Source organism: Lepidothrix coronata, unplaced genomic scaffold, assembly GCF_001604755.1.
Source record: "Lepidothrix coronata isolate B3197 unplaced genomic scaffold, Lepidothrix_coronata-1.0 Scaffold17, whole genome shotgun sequence".
Lineage (NCBI taxonomy): Eukaryota > Metazoa > Chordata > Aves > Passeriformes > Pipridae > Lepidothrix > Lepidothrix coronata.
The window spans coordinates 5741468-5761901 of NW_016690197.1; the positions used below are offsets into that span (position 1 = coordinate 5741468).

At 33.9% G+C, this 20434-nt stretch overlaps 1 protein-coding gene and 1 long non-coding RNA gene across 42 annotated transcripts in view; one reads left to right on the plus strand and one right to left on the minus strand.

Moving 5' to 3' along the window:
• Positions 1-20434, plus strand: part of KCNMA1 (potassium calcium-activated channel subfamily M alpha 1) — a 471638-nt gene that overhangs the window by 308473 nt on the left and 142731 nt on the right. For all 41 annotated transcript variants that reach the window (XM_017807020.1, XM_017807021.1, XM_017807041.1 and 38 more), the window contains 5 exons: positions 1302-1472; positions 3127-3218; positions 16453-16563; positions 18453-18558; positions 19927-20009. In XM_017807020.1, the coding sequence (XP_017662509.1) occupies positions 1302-1472; positions 3127-3218; positions 16453-16563; positions 18453-18558; positions 19927-20009 (563 nt within the window). The remainder of the gene's footprint in view (positions 1-1301; positions 1473-3126; positions 3219-16452; positions 16564-18452; positions 18559-19926; positions 20010-20434) is intronic.
• On the minus strand, positions 6734-10999 carry LOC108493521. Its single transcript, XR_001873504.1, has 3 exons — positions 10966-10999; positions 10805-10832; positions 6734-6780 (listed from the first exon to the last, which is right to left on the minus strand). It is a non-coding gene; the product is annotated as an uncharacterized LOC108493521 (long non-coding RNA).

Here is a 20434-nt window from a genome sequence, read left to right on the forward strand (position 1 = left end):
TAACATTCTGGATAGCGATTTGTTTAGAGATTATTTCCTTGCCTTTTGTTTTTAAATTTCAAATTGTTTAGGTGTAGCTTTCAGTCACTGACAACACAGGTTTTTTGTAGTAGATTTCTATTCAGCACTTAACAATACCTGAAAAATGTAAGATAGTATAGAACTACATGAGGTCATAAATGTGAATATGCATATGAACGATAGGTATATGTCAAGTGAGTGTTTTAAACTAATAGATTTTACTGATTTGTTTGGTAAATAGAATATGATTAAGTGGTTGTCCTTTAAGTACATTTTATGATCAACTTAGAATCAGGAAAATTTTGAGCTGCTAGTAGTAATAAGTTATTCAGGAACGTTTTGGACTAGTAATACAATTTAATGATATTGATGTCATTCTGGAGCAATTTCATTGACTTCACTTGAATTAACTTGAGCTGCATCCAGCTGTGTAAGATTAAATTCAAAATATTTATTTTCTTGATATATCTGTCATTTAATTTTCACTCTTATGCAGCGAGATTTTGCACTCTTATGCAGCGAGATTTTGGATGTTTTCATTTCTGATATATTTCTCATTCACATAGGACCATATTGTTACAGCCCTCTGAGCAAATACACAGAAAGAATTGCTTTTTCTGTTTTTGAACACAAAACCACAAACCCCCCCCCACCCTTTAAAAGTTACATTAAGACTGAGAGAATGCTATTTTCTAGGATTTGGATTTTTTTTCCCCCTTTGCTTTCCAGCATAAGTTTCTTTATTCTACTGTAGGAATACTCAAACTTCAACTTTTTACTGTGAAACAAATTTTAAAGGGCATGCTCTTTTTCCACTGATAAATTTATAATTTTGTCGCAACAGCAGCTGGCTTTTTGCAAAGGTAGTAGCATATCACTAAACATGTCAGTAATACCTAATGGCTACATAGTCCTTTAAAACAAAAACATTAAGGAGTATAATTGCATTACACATAAGTTTCACTCTGGAAATGTTCTAAAGAAATTTTTTTAAAATGAACTCACCTAACCACATTAGTAGGTTATTTAGTGGTGACTGGAAAAGATGCTTTCCATAAATAGTATGAGTGGAAAGGCTATGTATATTGGCAAAAGAATTGTAGTGCTATATTTGGGACAGGGTCAGGTTCTGTATTTGTTCAAAATAAATCACAGAAAGGGATTCAGAGTTTGTATTATATGCCATATTATATGTATATATACACACACATGCATATATGGTTAGATTTAATTTGGCATACAATTCTATTAATTCATTATATGTTTTCTTTTACATTTAGGTGGAGAACTCAGGGGATCCATGGGAAAACTTCCAAAATAATCAACCGCTAACATACTGGGAATGTGTTTATTTACTGATGGTTACAATGTCCACTGTTGGTTATGGAGATGTTTATGCAAAAACAACCCTTGGTCGCCTTTTCATGGTCTTCTTCATTCTTGGGGGATTGGTAAAAACTCTTCTTTTTTTAATTCTTCCTATCATTCCAACTACCTTAGCACTTGATCTGTAATGTTGTAATTGAGTAATGTTGTAACTTGATCAATGTTGTAATTAAGTAAAGCTAAAATTAATTATAAAACATTCAAATATGTTTAATATGCCCCTTTTTCGTGGAGATAAATATTTTGGCAAAACTTGTCAAATTAGTCCAGTTTAGTCACAATTTTTCTAATTCCTTTAAATGAGTAATGCATGTGAATACATGAAGTGCCTTAATATTTCAACTTATAACATTATTTGTAGTCCTCTGTGTTTTAGTGGCTGACTGTAGTGCATTTTTTTGGAGGCTGATATTGATATTTAAAGGCACTTTGCGGTTTCAGATGTCCTACCCACCCTTCTGTGTTCCTTCCCAGAATTCCAACAAACACTGTGGCTTTGGACTGCCTTAAAGAGCAGCTTGCCTGATCTAGATGATGGCAAACCACATTCTCTTTAATTTCAAACATCTTTTCATGTCATGTAGTGCAATTTTAACTCACAATTTATCACATGACAATAATCAGAATCCTTTTATAGGATTCTTGTATTCTTTGTCCTGTATGTAAATAGCATCCAAGTTACTAATTGTCTTATGTCAACTTTTCTACTATGTGTCAGCATTAGTAATATTATAGGAACTGTAGCAATATTTTTTTCTAAAACAGAAAAGTTTATTTTAATATTTACATATTTCAAGGTAAGTGCTTTATGGATGACTAATATAGATTGTGCACATACATACATATGTATATTGTTACCCTCTCATATTGATTTCACATATACATACATCTTACAGAGGTGATATGTATATAGCTACTGTTATGAATGCCATATATGAGACACACAGATATATATATATATATGAGCATTAAATATATGCATTCCCATCTCTGATCATTGACATACAAAGACAAAGATCATGTCAAATGGCAGTAGCTCTTCGAAGTATCCAGCCACAAGGAAGATGTTTGTTGGACAAAACATGGCAGAATATTTTTTATTTTCTCCTCAAAACCTTTTTTCTATCACATGTTATTCCAATCCTTCTAAACCCAACAACTTTTGGAAAAGTTTTTTTTTGGGGGGGGCGGGGGAGTGATTTTTTTGTTTCTTGATGGGGAAATAACCCCCGATTCCATCTTGGTTTTGTCTTCTTTTAAATTCTAATACTGGGGGGAAAAGTCTGTATTTTAAAACAGAAATGTAACAGTAATGATAATACTTGGGTTTGGATTTTTTTTTTTGCAGTGGGGCTTGGATAGCTTTTTCCCCCTCCCTTCTTCAGGAAGAAATAGACATAACTGCTTTTTGTGATTAGATACCAGTTTGAATTAATTTTGTTCTTGTTTTGGTTTGTGTGTCTATTTTTCCTCTTTTGGCCATTTTCTTTATTTATAAGCCGTGCACCTTCTCCAAGACCCACTTTTACATTGAGCCCTCTTGTTTTGTTTGATAAGAACTTTTACATTTTTTTAAATTTTCTTTTTAAACAACTGCATAGATCTAATTCTTTTGCATTTTTAGATCTTAAAAATATATATCTTCTGAAAATATTCATCATCCCCCTTTCTTTGGCCTCTCTTTTTAGTCTTTTCTTCTGTCTCCTATCTTCTTCTTAGGCCATGTTTGCCAGCTACGTCCCTGAAATCATAGAGTTAATAGGAAACCGCAAGAAATATGGTGGTTCCTATAGTGCGGTTAGTGGAAGAAAGTAAGTATCCCAAGAGGCTCTGCTGCCTCTGCTGCAGTAGAACACTCTCTGCATGCCATTTTCTTTTTTTTTTGTGTTTTTGTTTCATGCATGTAGGCAATGTTTGCTCGCTACGTGCCAGAAATTGCTGCTCTCATCCTTAATCGGAAGAAATACGGCGGAACTTTTAACTCAACTCGAGGCAGAAAGTAAGTCAAAAAAGACCAGGTGTGGTTGTGTGACTTTAAAGAGCCCCTGAAGGTGGTAATAGCTGATTCACAGCTTATAAGGCTGTATTCTTTGACATCAGATGTTACCACTGGAGAGTTGTCACACTATAATTAGAGACCTGGGCTATGCTATGGTACAAGTCACAACATTTTGTCCCTACTTCCAGAGAACCTGGATACCACTAAGACTGCACTAACATATCTTGTAAAAAGTGCTGCTATTACATATGCAGTTAGCTTCTGGAACAAGGTTGAATTGTCACTTAACTGTTTTGGGCATCAGATTATCATGTGGTTTATCTCTTAACTAAATGCAATGATAATTCACATGATTTTCAGTTCTTTTGAAGAATTGGTTTTACTGGAGTGTAAAATAGGAGATTTAAGTTGACTGATTTATTCTGTTGAACTGACTATGTAAGAAGTCTAATAGCCCTGTTTCTCAATGTTCCATCAGCAGATTCTCATGGATCTTCTTTTCACTTCCTATGGATATTGCAAACACTCATGATTTTAGGATCTATGACCAGGGATTTTAAAGCAATTCTCCTCCACACACTGTAAAAAACTTACCCTAAGAAGAGCAGATAATAGCCTTAATATAAACATAGTTTGGTAAAAAAACAAACCCTTAAAACCCATTCTTTTGACCTGGTGGCAAAGGTTAAATTTTATTGGACCACATTAGCTCATTATGTTTCTATTGAAAACCTCTTTGTTTTCTTGACAAAGTTAAAACCAGCTCTTTCTGGCATTCCCAGCATCTAGACCTGCTGGGATATAGCTGTTACTGAACTAGATGTACTTGGTGATATAGTGTGAACTAGCACAGTATCACCTTTAATGTTGCCATCTTTCATTTCATTACATATCATTGTGACATTCAGTGGTAGAGATACATTTGCCCTGAAAGACTAGTCATACAGAGGGCCCTTTTCATGTAAAATAAAGAAGGTACTGCAAGAAATGTGCCTAATTACTTTTCCCTCTCCTTACTTTAAGAAAATTTTTTACTTTGTTTCTTTCAAATCATCACCCTGAAACATTTTATTAAAGTGGATTATGGTTTAATCAAGTTGTTTCTCCTCTCTGTGTAGCAGAGACTGTAAATGGCCCACAGAGATAATTCTAGAGTACTGTTTTACATCACTGGGTAGATAAAGTTTTAGAATTAGAACACTATTGTCTGTTCAATAATACTCAAGCAATTAGACAGTAGACTTCAATACTTGCATTTTTTGAGATAGCCTCAAATGTCTAGGGTAAACTGTAAACACCAGTGTTGGAAACTTCCATCACTTACCTAGACTAATAAAATGCCTTGATTTATTTCTGAGAAAGAATAGTATCGTGAATTTCCAAAAATGTTTTTTTGTGGCATAGTTTCACAGACTCAGTTTCATATTTGTAATGCTTGGTTTCTCAAAGAGTAGGTTTTTCAAATAGAGAACATATACCTCTGTTTTTGAAGCTCCAAAGGAGTTATAGGAGAGGGGTATATGGTTAAAAACTTTTACATACAGTTTTAGTCTCTGCCCTTCTACATTGTCACTAGTACCCAGCATTGCTCAGATGTCTCTAAATTTTTACCTGATCTTCAGTCAGAACCCCACATCCTGAAAAACTCAGCATCAGATTACAGGCTTCTGCTAGCTTTGGGGCTTGCTTAATTTTATTTTTTCACCTTTTGTTTTTGTCTTTCTTTATTTGCACTATCTGTTTTTATCTCACTCTGTTGTCAGTGCTTTCTCTGCTGATCTGTACTGCTCATATAATTTGTTGTTTGAAACTCAGCTCTGTCACCAGCATACAAACTGTTCAATTTACTTTATGCATTGTTTTCCAGCTCAAATATTAATTACGAAGTAGTTTAAAGATGTCCTTTGCTCGTGTGGGTCTTTCATCAGAGAATCTAAGCTTGGGAACTGCACAGTAAAAAGCCATTAGCACCCCTTGTTTGATGTTGCTTTTGCAGTCAGTAGAACAAGATTGATGAAATGTTATGTTTGGCCAAAATTTAAGTTTTCATTTGGAATTCAGTGTTGAGAGAATGGATTGTCAGAACCAATAAGTTTTCCTTTGCATGGGATACAGGCATGTGGTAGTAATTAGCAATATAAGGTCTTTAGTTGAGCAACCAAGCATAGATTCTGGCAGTAAACATAATGAGAAACTACAGGTTTTCTATTTCTATTGTCAGAAAGTTTCCAGATAAAATTAAATACATGTACAATATGAAAACAGCTGAATTTTGGTGAAAGATATAGTTTCAGCCCTTAAAATAACAAATGTGTATATTTTTAAACTTTCTACAAAATAGAAAAATACATGGAATCTGCTTTGTAGCATTTAGATATTTGTTTATACATGCTGCCTTGTGAACTCCGTGTGTGTGGAATAACGTGTTTCTCTATGGTTATTAAACATTAGGTCGTACGTTGAAATCAACAGATGATTACGTGTGTTTTGAGGATTGCACTGCGTGACTTTAATACTAAGGAGAGCCCTTCTATGGAATTGTAACTGTCAAAGCAGCTAGAATGAGTGCATAAGAATTCTTGATACAAACTCCACTTAGAAGAGAAATAACCAACACACCAATAAGTTTGATCTCACATTTCATTTTGCTTTTCAGCCCATAAAGTCCCCAAAGGTCTCATAAGCAATATAGGATGCATTTGGCATAATAAAGAATCTTACTTCTCTCTTAGATGAGACACATACATACAGACTTTGGAAACAGAAGTAGTTTGTGGGCAGTATGCAGTTATCAGTGGTTAAATCTGCTAGATACTAGGTTAGTTTCGTTGTGAAAGTCCACAGGGAATTTTTTAAATTTTAAATAAATTATAATTTCTGCTTTGTGGTATTACTGTAGTGAGATTTCTAGAGTCTCAGAAAATACATAACAGGAATTTTTTTATAGTCTTTGATTGAAGTTCCACCTGTTAAATAAACAGCAGTACTCACTGTTGCATATATACCAAAATTTTATACCAATATGTCTATACAAAATGTGACTGAGACTGAAAACACAGCTTTAAGGACAAGTAGGGTAATGAATTTGGCACAATTACAATCTAGAACAAAAAAAATTACCAAAAAAAGGTAACAATCCTTGTCTTGAATTACAAATATATAAGCAATGAGAGTTGCTCATTAGGTAATTACATTACTACTGAACAGCTGCTTTTTTACCATTTTTCTTCTTCAGCTCATCAGAAGCCACTGTATTGTTTTTACTGTGTACCCTGATACACCAGAATCAGATGATCAGTAGACAAACAAAACTGGCCTTCTCAGTTTAGTTATACACAGAGCAGACAAACAATTGCTTCTTGCTATAGTCATCACTAATTACAAATGATACAGAAAAAACCAGGCTGTAGTTACAAGACAGAAAATAATTGATAATAAATATATGTATATAAAAAAACTAAGTCATAACTGGTAAACAAAATTCAGACATAAAAAGCAATCAGATGTGTAAGAAAGTTTACAAAGAAATATTACAAAATATTATTTTGTAATACAGCTAAGGAGGTATCTTAGGATACCGGTGATGTGTCTTTCAGTATTTTCCACATTGAATCCTACATAGCTTTTCTGTTCTCTCTGATGAGCAATTCAGTCACTACTGTTTCTCCTTCCTGTTTTTTTCCCTGGATGAATTGTGTAGTACATGATTTTACATTTTGGGAAATATTTTTACAAAGTAGGTATTGCATATAAAATTCTGTACAATGATATTTCCTCTTAGCCATTTTTCTTAAAAATTTTGAGACCAGCAAGTGCTTCCTTACACCCTATCTATAATTAGCTCTTTTCTTTTTTAAAACTTTTGATTTGGCTTTGTTTAGGCTTTTTCTGTAAACTATCTGAGGAATTCATGAGTTAGTATTCAAGGGATCATTTTAAAGTGATGTTTCTAAACATCACTTTAAAAGTGAAGTACCATTAAAGGATGGAAAGGTATCTGCCACCATCACCATAGCTGAAAGACTATTGGGTCTAGAATATTGCAATAAACCTGCAGGTTTGTTCATGCATTCGTACCTCTGGAAGACTGGAAGGGGCAGTGATCATTTTGTCTTTGGATGATTTCCTGAATTGCTCCAACTAAGCTCTTAGCTATAAAGTTCAGGCTATAAGTCTTTTCTTCAAGAAAGTCTTGGGTTTGGATAAGTAGATTTATGCTATAGCACTTTTTTTTTTGATATTTGGAACTTATACATTCAGTTCCAGCCAAAATAGTACTTACAAGATCATCTGTGTTATTTCTTTTAAGAAAAAAAAAATAAATCAAGTTTATTTTGATTATTTGTTTATAATATTCATATTACTGAGGTGCAGTATGAAATTTGGTTAAAGATCCAGATTTGTTTTACCTCTACTAATTCATAATTAAAATTTTATTCTGCATTTACTAGTTTACTTTAGAATCAAGATTGTTCTTGTTTCATTTCTGTATTCATGTGTTCACATGATCAGACTGGATTTTAATTCTGTGAAATATTTTCCAGTTGAAGATATTAGCCTATAGATCAGCCTGCACAAAGCTCTGGAAAGCATATGGAAAGAGCATTTGTAAACTGATGAACTCAGAGAGACTGGATAACTTACTGATTTTTTTTCAGTCTTTACTTCGAATTAATGATTTTTAATTCCATGGACTAAATTATTTTTGCCTTTTTCATGTAGAACTGCTATCAAATTCTGCCCTTTAGGAATGCAGAAAGTAGAACTTTCCATATTGGCAGAGACAGGGATGACCTGCTTGAGCGGGGAGGTTGGACCAGATGACCGTCTGTGGTCCCTTCCAACCTTAACCATTCTATGATTCTGTCCACATATATATAAACTTCTTGCCTTGGCACAATAGTAAATGTTTATGCTAGACTTTGTTACATATTCAAAAAACTTAAAAAACCCCCGAACAGATGCATTATTGTTGTTAGTATGTAGGATTAAAAACTGTATTTTAATGAAATCACAGTACTTTACTGTATAAGCTATTAAAACCTCATTTCTCTTCTCTCATGATCTGCTCTGCTTCCCAGAGATTTCTTCAGATTTCTTAAATTTACAAGCCATAAATTAGCAAATCATCAACATATCAGCGGGAATAATCATCTGTTAGAAATTCCTTCCAGAAGGAAACATGGGATCCAATAACTAAACTTCACAGAGAAAAATAAAAACTGTAGACAGATAGATATGGTAAACAGAAAGAAAAACAGATAATTTAAGTTGACAGGCCATCTTGGGCTCATTAGACATTTGAATTTCATTAAAAATTAGAAAAAAAAAATTTAAGGCTTATCCAAAGCAAAGATCCATTTGCTGCAGTAATGAGAGGCATAGCTCCAAAGAAAGTGACATTAGATTATTATATTAAATAATTCGATACAATATGTAAGATATTATTTTTTCAGTGGTATGAGAATGTAATAAGAGAATGTGACATGGATTACATTATGATCCCCAGGGATGTCTCTATTTCCCATCTGCTAGCCATTCTTCTAATCCCACTGTTTCAAATGAAGTTTCACTTAGTGATAAAGAAAATCTGATGAGCGTTAAATAGACTGACAGATAGAAGAAATAGGACAAACTTTTTTATTTAATTTCATGTGCTTATTAAGCTATATCCATTCTTGTGAAAGTAAGAAAGGAAATGTGGGAAGTGACATATAACATTTTTATGACATAAAAATGTATATTTGAGCTCACAATAACAGCACTTATTTTATACTTCTAGTTTAAGTTGTAAAAATTCTTTGTCTCTTCCTAAACCTTAAAAAAACCCTTGTGGATTTGGCATCAAAAAGCAATTGTTGCTGTCCAAATTTTGACCCAAGAAAGACTGAATTTTGTTTATAAATCTGCTGATCTTCCATATTCTACAAACTACACAGTCTGTGACTAAGTCTGTACCTTCCAATGAGTGTAATGTGAGATGGCAGAAGTCATTAATTGATCAGCAAGTTTTAGAGGTTGTTTGCTTTCACTCAGGTTCTGTTGCAGAAAATGAGTCATGACATTTTGAGTTGATTTCTGTGGATAGAAATGCATTGGCTCTGGTCATGGATGAAATGCTCAAAAATCTTAAAAGCCATTCCTAACTCCCACTTTGCTTACAAAGGATTTAATTATTTTTTGAGTCCTTGAGCACGTAAAAACACGTAAGGTGGTTTGAAAATGAGTAATGGTGGGAGAAAGCAATGTATTTAACTGAAAATACTGTGATTTGTTTTCAAAATAACAGGGTGTTTTGTGTGTGTGATATCTACCACACAAAATATTACAAGAATGAAGTCCAGAGTTTGAAGGGATTAGAACAGTAGATTAAGACCCATTTGTAACTGAGATGCTAGTGCTGGAGGTGTAGATTACTCCTGTATTTCACTGTAAGCTTTCCAGTATGGACTCCTGTTATGCATAAATGCTGTGGTATTTTTCATGAAAGCAGAAATACTCTAGATAATATTGCCATGAAGACTGAATGAAAGGATGAATATTCATCCTTTACTTTAAGCTTCTGTGGAAGCCTCTTAACTAATCCAGACCCTGGAAGAAACAAATCACTGTGCTTTCATCTTATTATTGCAGATTCAGAGGTATGCATCAAACAAAGAATATTAACTTTTAATTTACTTTATAGACAAACATTGTGCAATTCCTTATATCATGAAAATGTAAGATAAACTCATTTATCTGTAGCTGAGCAAAAGAGTTTAAATAAGCAAAGCAGCCTAGCATGAATCACATGATAGCATGCCATTACAAACAGACTTAGATGCAAGCTCTAATGTACAGTTTAAACAAAGGAGTGTGCTTTTTATCCTGGGTTAAAGTATCTGGAATGTACTCTGTCAGCCTGTTGTCTAAGAGAAGTCTCACTTAGGTGGCCATAAACTATTTGAGGCCCCATGTAGGTGAATTCTTCTATACTGTTTCTATGTGCTTCACAAACAGTTTCTGATATTTAAAGGTTGCCAGTGACACTCCACCAGTATTCACTGAGCAAGACCGAAATCTGGATTTGTATAAGCACACTTTATATAGTATCATAGCTGTAATAATTCACAGCTCATTAGGGTATTGTGTGCTTGTCACTCATTACCAGTTTTATGTTTAAGAGTATTTGAAAGGATTCCTTCTTGATTCTTAATTTCACATACTTATATTGGTCACAAAATAACTTAATATTTGCATCAGAAGTAACTTTCAAATGGCTGACATTAACAGTTTCCCATTTGTGTTAATCTTATGTATGACCCAGTGCTGTTCCACTGATCTGTACCATATACCATATACTCAGTGTAGCTGTTTGAGCGTTTCCTGGTATTAACTAATCCCTTTTTCTTTACTCACCATTTAAGAGAACCCAAAGGCATGGAACCTGTTGGAAAGAACAGATAGTTTCTGTTAGAATTACTCACAGCAACTTCAGTATAGGCTGCATGAGTTCACTCTGGTTCCTAAATAGTTGACAGCTGAAGCTATCAGGTCCAATTCACAGATATTAAAGGCACCTCAGACATGTTCTCACATACTGCAGGCACATCTCCTGTGACTGTCTGGTCAGGTGCTTATGTACTTTAAATGTTGATACATATTTGAAAGTCAATGCTTTTTGCTTCTTGGTGACTTCAACACTTTTGAAATTTTTAATCCTTCAGAAGTAAAGAGAATAATGAAACAAACAGTTGTAGGAGAAGAAATGTTAAAGTTGCTGGAATTTTATGCACTTGACAGTCAATGTGCTATATCCTTAAATATTTTCTACCTTAATCTCCTTAGAATTAGAAAATTTATAGAGCCTAATGGGAGAATCAGATTGAGAAATAAGCTTAGAGTTAAATTTTTTTTTTTTTTTTTTGCAACTGCCATGTCTTGTTTTCAGAGTATTTTGTGCTCTCTCTTCATGGATACAAATGACTAACACAAAAAGTTTCAGTAGTAACACATTGTAATTTCCTGTCCACTGGAGTTATTTTTTAAAAATTAATCTCCTGTGTCTTTTTCTAGTCCAAAAGTGTCCATTTTAAATGAGCAGTTCTCAGCCTTTGCTTTTTTTATATATGCAATACATAGGCAAGTTTTTTTAAAGGTTATAATTTTATAACATATTATTCTGGCTAACTATACACATTGGCTAAATAATTGATCCTTAGAGGATCATCATCCTTGGGTTCAAGTCTTCTATGAAAAAAAGAGAAAAACTTCAAACTGTGACCACACAGCACTTATTACTCTAACAGTATTAATCTGAGAGAGGAGTTTATATTGAAATAAGAGAAAGACACATAGCACATGCATAAAGTTTTGAGCTGAATTAACAGAATCTTGAGTAATGTTAGGTAAACCAGGAAAAACACCAGTGGCTGGAAACATTGTAAACTCTTATGTTTAAGAATGCATACCACTAATAGATAAACAACCAGTCTCTGTTAACATTTATTAATTTTATTTTTTTTTAATAAGAAGATGAGACTGAGATCCATCCTTTTTTGAGCAAAGCCTGTTAGACTTTACAAGAACCTGTTTACTTCAGCCACAGCAGTCTGCTACTGCTATGTACGCAAAGAATTTAGATGGTCAATAGATGAAGGAACAACCAGAATGCTAAGCAGAAAGACCAGGAAGACATCTGAACATATGTATTTGATATAAATATAATTTTAGAGAGACATCTAGATGCACCACACTTCTTCTAGTTACTTGACAAGTGAACACCAAGTATTCAACTGAACAGAATTTTGTATTTATTATACTTGATTTATTGTGACAGAGTAGTTGGAGTGAATTTTTTCAAGTTCTTTATACTTGTTCCAATAAAATGGATATAATTTCTTTCAAAATAAACAGGCAAAAGATTTGCCTTTTGTATTGTATCCTCTGAAGGAAGAAGCATACAAAGATCATTTGTAAAGAATCCCATTCACAGTGGATCTGTTTTCATTTACAGTGCTATTTACATGGATTAAGTGTATGCTCTCAATTATCTCATGTCAGAAATCTAGATGTTTTAACTTTTGCTTATTTCATTTTTTTCTTACTAAAATAGTTTGTATCTGTGGTAGCTTAGGATCCTATATCACCATTTTTTGTTTGCTTTATAAGAAGCTAGAGTATTTTTAGCAAACGTATCATTATGTCAGTACTTGAGTAGGAAAAAAATTAGGTACTGTAGGGAATTTCAGCTGTTTAGAATCACAGTTGTGTACAACTGTGTACAAAATTGTGTACAACTGTGTTAATTTTTTGTATTCAAAATATTTTCATATTTCTTCATATTTCTCAAATTAATTTTGAGGATGATAAATATATATGGGAGAGACTGGATTAGTCCATTTTTGCTGATAGAATATTATTCCTGATAAGCTTTTGATTCTTTGTAAAAGATTTCTATTGCAGCATCACAGTCTGGTAATATGGACTCCCAGTGGTATATTAAACCATTTTCACCTCTAATACATGATACCAATGACAACTATTACCTTAGTCCTCCTAAATACATATCAGTAATAAAAATGTCTAAATTCCTAAACCATATTTTCAGTATGGTAAGGAAAAGTCTAAATTTTGTTTTTTTAAAGAATAAAAAAAAATTGAAAGCACAATAAAGTGTTACTTTTGAGCCTTTTAAAAAGAAAAAGCTTAATGCAGATGTTAGACATTTCGTTTGACACAATATTTTTCATACAGTGTTTTTCTACTAACTAACTTTTTCACAATGAAAAAGTTATGCAGTATGTTGACTTTTCTTAAAGTCTCAGTGCATGGAAAAAAATGGGTGGTAAAAAAAAGGGAAGGGAATGGTTATTGAAACACACAGAGGAAGTTATAAATCTTTAAATCATATACAGGACAGATTGGAACAATATAAGCTCTCCAAGTTTTCTTAAATAATGTACCTAAAAACTCTCTGTGGGCAAGTAGGAAATCTGTTTTCAATATTGTCTACTTCTGAGCAAAAAATATAATTTATGTTAAAGAAAGGTTTTATTGGTGGGGGTTTTAAACCAAAAATTAATGCAAATATCTAGTCAGAAAATACTGTTTGAAGGCCAGGAAGTTTAGTTGCAGTCACTGTTCAGAACACTGCCCTGCACATTATAGGAACAGCAAAGAAGAGAAGAATAGATCATGCCCAGTTCTAAATCAGAGTAAAAAATGAAACCATAGTGCAGATGCCTTCCAACACTTCAAAAGGAATTAGCCTTGATGTCCAAATGCAAGACTTTTTGGCAGGCAAATGTTTTATTTTCACTGTAGCAGATTGCTCTGAATCCCTACTCAGTGAGAGTCAGAACAGGATTGTACCAATTGCATCTGCTTTTAGCAGGAGTTTTTTGTAGTAAATAACCTCTGGAGTTATTTTATAATGTGAATTATCTTGTAGTCTTTTGATACTATGATGATTTCTTCTGTAGCCATACTTTAAAAGTGTGGATTCTAATCAATGACAGAAAAGAATGAATATTAAGTGAAATCAGCCAAGAAGGAGATAAATTTTCTGCACAGGAATGCAGTGTATCAGAAGAGCACTCAGGAAGAGATTCTGCTAAAGCCAACAACACAGGATCTGTACAAAGGAGTTCCCTACCATGGGAAATTATTTCTGCTACCAAAAACAATGCTTCAACTATGCAAATGGAAAGTTCAGTTTCTTAATTAGTAATAGCTGGAAATATCTGAAGAAAACTACCTATAGTTAAAAATCTGTCATCTTGGAAAATGTGTACAGACAGTATAAGGAATACAAATTAATATATTTTTAGCTGCTATTTATGATTTTCCTGGGCCATTGAGGTTTTTGGTGCTAGATGGGTTTACACTTGCAAAAAAGTGTTGAGTACCACTAGACAGCAAGAGCTTCCCAGTAGGTTACTGTAATGTAGTTTGTCAAAAAAAGTCTGTTCAGAATTTAGATCTAGTAAACTACTAAGGTTTTAAACATTTTGTCAGAATCTGAAGTTTCCTGAGGTTTTCCATTTACATTGATAGACTACTTATACCCTTAGTGCAATAACACACATGAATGCCCATCTCTGGCAATTCAGGCGACTGACCATTAGGGAAACAGAGAAAGAGTGCTTCTGGTAGGGCTAATAGAGGCAGTGCAGAGCCTACTGGAAACTGCCAATTTGCAAAGCTCCCAGAAGAAACCTCTTGCACCAAGAAGAAAGGATGACCTGATTATATTTTACATCTTGTTTTCTTATACTGTGTTTACCACCTCATAAAACAGGAAGGCTTTAACTCAGGGTTTTTTGTGTTTTTAAGTGTTTGCAGTCCAAGGACTTTGTGCTTTGTGCACTTACTGCACCTAAAACTTCTGTTAAAAAAAAAAAAGCAAAGCAGACACTATTATCTAGTTTAAAAATAAACATTCATAGTCTCCTATAGACATTGATTTCTTACCTATTAAATAGAATGAAACCACTGAAGTTTTAGACTATTGCTATTTCTAAAATTGCATTTGAGTCCTGGTGCTGTCATTAAGAGCTCATTCAAAAGGAATGTTGTCACGTTTCTATATAAATATTTAACACTGTGCTATGCCAGAAAAGTGATGATAGTAAACAATATCACAAGGTCTGCTGGACTGGTATAACAGTTTATTGTGTTTTGCTTTTCTAGTCACTGTCAGAGACACTGCAAAAGTGACAGTACCTGACAGCGATAGTTTTCACTGCATGGTGCATATTATTACTATTGATTTGTTCTGCATAGTTATCCCTTTTCCAATGAGTTTGGTGTACTTTTCACACACATTTCATCAAGGATCAAATTATGAAGCAAGGAAAGACTCCTGTTATAGTCCATTGCATAGGTAATCATTGCTGCTACATATTATTTGTTGTTTCCCGACAATGAGGTTTCTATGTTACTGAGTTTTCCACAGAAGAATTATGAAGTAGCTGAGACTTGGGTGGTCTACTTCTTATCTTTGGAATTACTTTGCTTCACAGTTAGTAGTTCAAGTGCCAAACAAGTGCAGAATTGTGTGTTTGTGCATAGACTATATGACAGTAATGAAGGTGATTTTCTGTTTCTTCAAAAATGGTATCTATGACACCTTTTCCCTCTTCCTGACTTCTGTGAGCAATGTGGTTATTAGAAGTATTAGCAATAGGCTTAACAAAAATCACTATCTGTCTTGAAGCCATGACAGTAACAGAAGCTGGATTTTGTTTTTTCCATGAAGGAAATTGTGAGACATTTTGGGATATTCTAATCATAAATTTTTAGACTTTGTTTTTACAATAATAAGGGAGCAAAGATCCCTTAAGTCAGAAAGAGTGCAATTTCCTAGGCCTTTCCTTCAGCCTTTCAGAATTTAAGATGTAGAATTCAAGAATGTGTATGTAGGTATATGTTGTGCTTCCATCTTCCATGGTCAGCTACATCTAGTAATGAAAATGTGGAGCAGTAGAAACCTTTGTGACATCACAATCTATGCAAACTTTGATTTTCTAAGCAATCTGTTGCAATGGTGAAATAAGTAATGACTTCTTATTGTAAAGTATTTTCTTTCTAGGAGTTATGGTAGGAAAAATATTTCTTTTTTACTGCTTATGACCTATAATTGACAATCTTTGCACTGCCTTCATTGGCATAAATATCTGCTTCAACTGTAGAAAAATATCGAGATTTGCTGTCATAAACCAAAAAATTGACCAATAAATCTCATTAGAGGTAAAAATGTGGAGAGAGATGTGTAAAATAAAGAAATATGCCTTTGAGAAGGACTGGTTAACATGGTGTATAGACTTATATATGACTGATACCACTTATTGTTAAATGTGTAATACAACATGTCCAAATGGCTTTGCAGGTGAGAGTGTATATATATTTGCAATTGCAAAATACCTTTTGGAAGTGATATTTTCCTTCTCTGACTTCATGGAATACAATCTAGAGAAACGTCAAGAAGGATCTTTTCCGTTTCTGCTTTCTTGCTTGCTTGTATTACCTTCTTTGCAAGATTAACTCTGATTTTTCTGTAACAGGCACATAGTTGTCTGTGGTCACATAACACTTGAAAGCGTGTCCAACTTCCTGAAGGACTTCCTGCACAAGGATAGGGATGATGTCAACGTAGAAATCGTCTTTCTGCATAAGTGAGTAATCTTTCAAGATTAGTCTTATCATCAATTACTAAAGCTCTTTAAATTAAGCCTGATCTTATGAAAAGACAGAGAAACTTTCAAGCTCCAAATAACCATAAAATTAATGTTTTCAATTACTGTTATTACAATATGTTTTGAAAAATAGTTGTTTTCTACATTTTTGATAACACGTTGCTAAGTATACATATTTCAAGCAGATAGACTTCAGACCCATTTGTGTCATCTGTGAGGTAGATAGCTAAATGCATCATTGAAGTGGGAGTGGAGTTATGAAATAAAAAATATTGGAATGCTAATAAATATATGGGAGAATTCTTTTTAGTGGTAAATATTTATGAAGAAACTACCTAAATTCCTCACATTAGTAAAACTAAAGAAAAACACTGTATGTCATATGAACTTATGTTAGTACATTTTCACCTTGGATTTGTCTAGGAAAAATGTTTATTTCATATTGCAAAGTATTTATAAAAAGAAAAATGTAGGTGTGGATTTAATTTTAATATAAATGAGATACATTACAGATATGTCGAAGATAGATAGAAATTAAATTCTTATCACACTGATAATCAATACTGCTCTTTTACCCATATATACATACCTACATACACATAGTCTCTTGCCTTTTTCTGATGTGGAATTTGGAAAAGTGTCTGAAGGTGGTTGTTGCTTCTTGCAGGCTCTACATTATGTGTAATACAATATCAAATGGGAATGCTTAGGGGAGAAGTTGCTAGAAAAGGCCATGTGATAGGAGACAGTATGAAAAGGTCTTTTATGCTCTGGAATGGCATCTGTTTAAAAGTGTTGAACGAGTAATATTTTTGCATTCAGAGCACGTTCGGCACTTTTTGTCAAAGAAAATGATTAAAAAGTTAAGGAATCATATGTGATGATTTAAGAATGGAAGCTGAAAACCATGAGTCAGCAGCACTTGCAGAATTTTATCATCTAGTCTTTTCAAACTGAACTACAGATAATATCCTCAAGTAACTACATCATTTATTTGCATCCCCTCTCTCTGTAATAACAAGAAGTGACTGTGAGGGGAAATCGAAGGTCTTGATTTCCACAGTGAAAGTACGTGGTGATAGGAATCGAATCGGGAAACTGCACATTCACGTGAAAGGAGTTTAGCACCTTGCTACTTGTTTGTGCCTACTTTCTTCTGTACCTTCACTGACAAATACTTGCATGTATCTGTTTTGTTTTCCTATTAAATTTAGCATTTGGCATGGCAAAGGTCTCATGCACTTACTGTGAAGCTATTAAATCCCTTCTGTTTTAATGAGTGGCATCAGAACAGATATTTACAAGGTTGTTGCCACATTATGTAATTGACTGTGATCCATTTAATTTTTTTTTTTATTTCTGGCAAAATGAAATGAGACAGAAGGTCACAGCATCATTATGTCTGTTTTATTTGCAGCTCACACAAGCCACAGGATTCCTAGGGGGTTTCTTTTTCTGGTTTTTAGTGATTTTTGCATTGAGCTCTTTTATTCATGCAGTCTGCCATTTTGAGAATGGTGGGGACATGGAGAGGATGATTGTGTTACTAGATAAATTCCAGGCAGAAAGCTGTGAGAGGATGTTTTCAAATGTTTGCACCCATACTTCTGCATTCATATTTGTGAGAAACTGCCAAAGGATGAACGTGGATAGTAGCACAATGAAGTGAGCCAGAAGCATTGGGGACAGAAATAAGAAAGTGAAAGCAATATAGTGTTTATCTTTTAAGTATTGCACACTGTTGCCACATCACAGAAAAAGCATTAACAGAAGTAATAAATGGGTGGGTTTGTAAATGAAGGAAATGGGACAGTTATGGAAGCTGATTTCTCATTTTCGCTTGTGTTTTCTTCCTCTTCCCAATGCAGTATCTCCCCTAACCTTGAGCTGGAAGCTCTTTTTAAACGACACTTCACTCAGGTGGAATTTTATCAGGGTTCAGTCCTTAATCCCCATGACCTGGCGAGAGTGAAGGTAACAGCTCTGTTGTTCTGTTCTCCTGCTAATTGACTTTTTTAAAGTACTCATTGCATTATTTGGAAAAAAAACAGTAAAGCCCTTCTTCATGTAACCCCAAAAGATTGGTTTTCCATCTCTGTTAGCTTGACTAATAAATTATAATGTCTGTCCTTGTAAACCTTTTTTCTGCTATATCTTTAGATTTTCAAAACTACAGTAACAATGACTTAAGACACATTGTCTGCCATTCCATTAAACTCTTTATGAATGTTTCATTGAGGTTTCAAGAGTCTATTTTACATTAATGTTTGATATAGCAGAACATTGTCTTACAGTAGCGGCTTAAAATACTCATTTTTCACCTCCTGAACCTTTTTATATTGTCTGGAATGCTGAAAGAAAAATACATTTTAAGATTTTTTTATAATTAAGCTAAAATTAGATAGTTTTATTTTCTAGAATTCTAAATGGTAATTTTTTTTGTACTCTTAAAGCAAAGCATGAAGATTAAAAAATTTTAAGGAAAAACCAAGTTCTCAGATACATTAGTAACTTTTTTGTTTCTTTTTTTTTTAACCCCACCAGAATGTAAACTGGCTACTTAAGCCAAGAATATTTTAGCACAGTGTTGTTAATCCTTTCTGGGGTTCTAATCACATCTTTTGTCGATTTTGGCTGCAGAAATTGCTTAACCTTTTGTAGCCCAATGCACACAATTTCAGTTCATCAGAACATGTTCTAATTATGACCATAAAATTGTGTGTTTGTATTTTGTGTTCTGTATTCCCCCCTTAATTGTGTTGATAGTTGGTTATACACACTGAAAAATACTTTTTTCATATGATTTGAGTTCTGTAAAGCTAAGGCTTTTCTGAATCTAGAGATCCTGTGAACAGATCAGTTGTCTTCCTCTTACTTTCTAAATCTGGTACTCAGATTCTAAATCATCAGTTCAGCCTCCTCTTCCTGTCTATAATAGGAGGTACTTAAATTCCCAAAGAAAGCTGCAGGACTTGTGGGAGCGCTGTCCTGATGTAACAGGAACTTTGTATGGATTGAGAGATCTAAATTCCAATATCTGGTCACAAAAGATTAATGTTAACACCTTCATGGCTCAGCTGATACAAAGTAAGAGTCGACAATTGAACTACTAACCTGCTCTGATCATCATAATCAAGTTTCAAGGAACTGCTGTGTGTGTATGAGAGCAGTTATAATGACTCACATTAACTCACATTAGCCTAGTAACATTTTTGATTAGCAGTATTAAGAACTGACACTCACACTCACAATGGTAGTGCTGGATTCCCTGATACTTTATGATGAAAGAAGAGCTGGAAAGAGACGTTGCTATACATCTTTTCTTTTTCTTTGGTGTCTCAGATAGAGTCAGCAGATGCGTGCCTAATCCTTGCCAATAAATACTGCGCTGACCCAGATGCTGAAGATGCCTCCAATATTATGAGGTAAACTCTGGAGTTTTTAATAGCTTTTTGGTTCTTAACTCAGATTAGATAATTTTCTGATCCGTTGCACTTAAAGAACACTGTAGGATTTTTTTTTTTTTGACAACTTGAAAGTGTCACAAAAGTTCAGAGGTGAGAATATCCTCAATTCCTACCTAAACTGTTTGATTTGGCTGCTTTATTGTGTCTCAGAAGAGACGCTTGGAGCACAAGCTTTGGTACTCTTAGTAATTTTGCAGGAGCTAGGTTGAGTATTCATAGCTGAATGGAGAGAGGAAGGGGAATGCAGTTATGTTGTTGCAACAATATGTTATGAGAGTTCATGTACTACATGGGCTGCTATTAATGATGGGACAGAAGAACACTTCATCACTTCACACCTTGTTTCCCCCTGGTATATCTGCTCCTACAAGCAATGTGCTGCT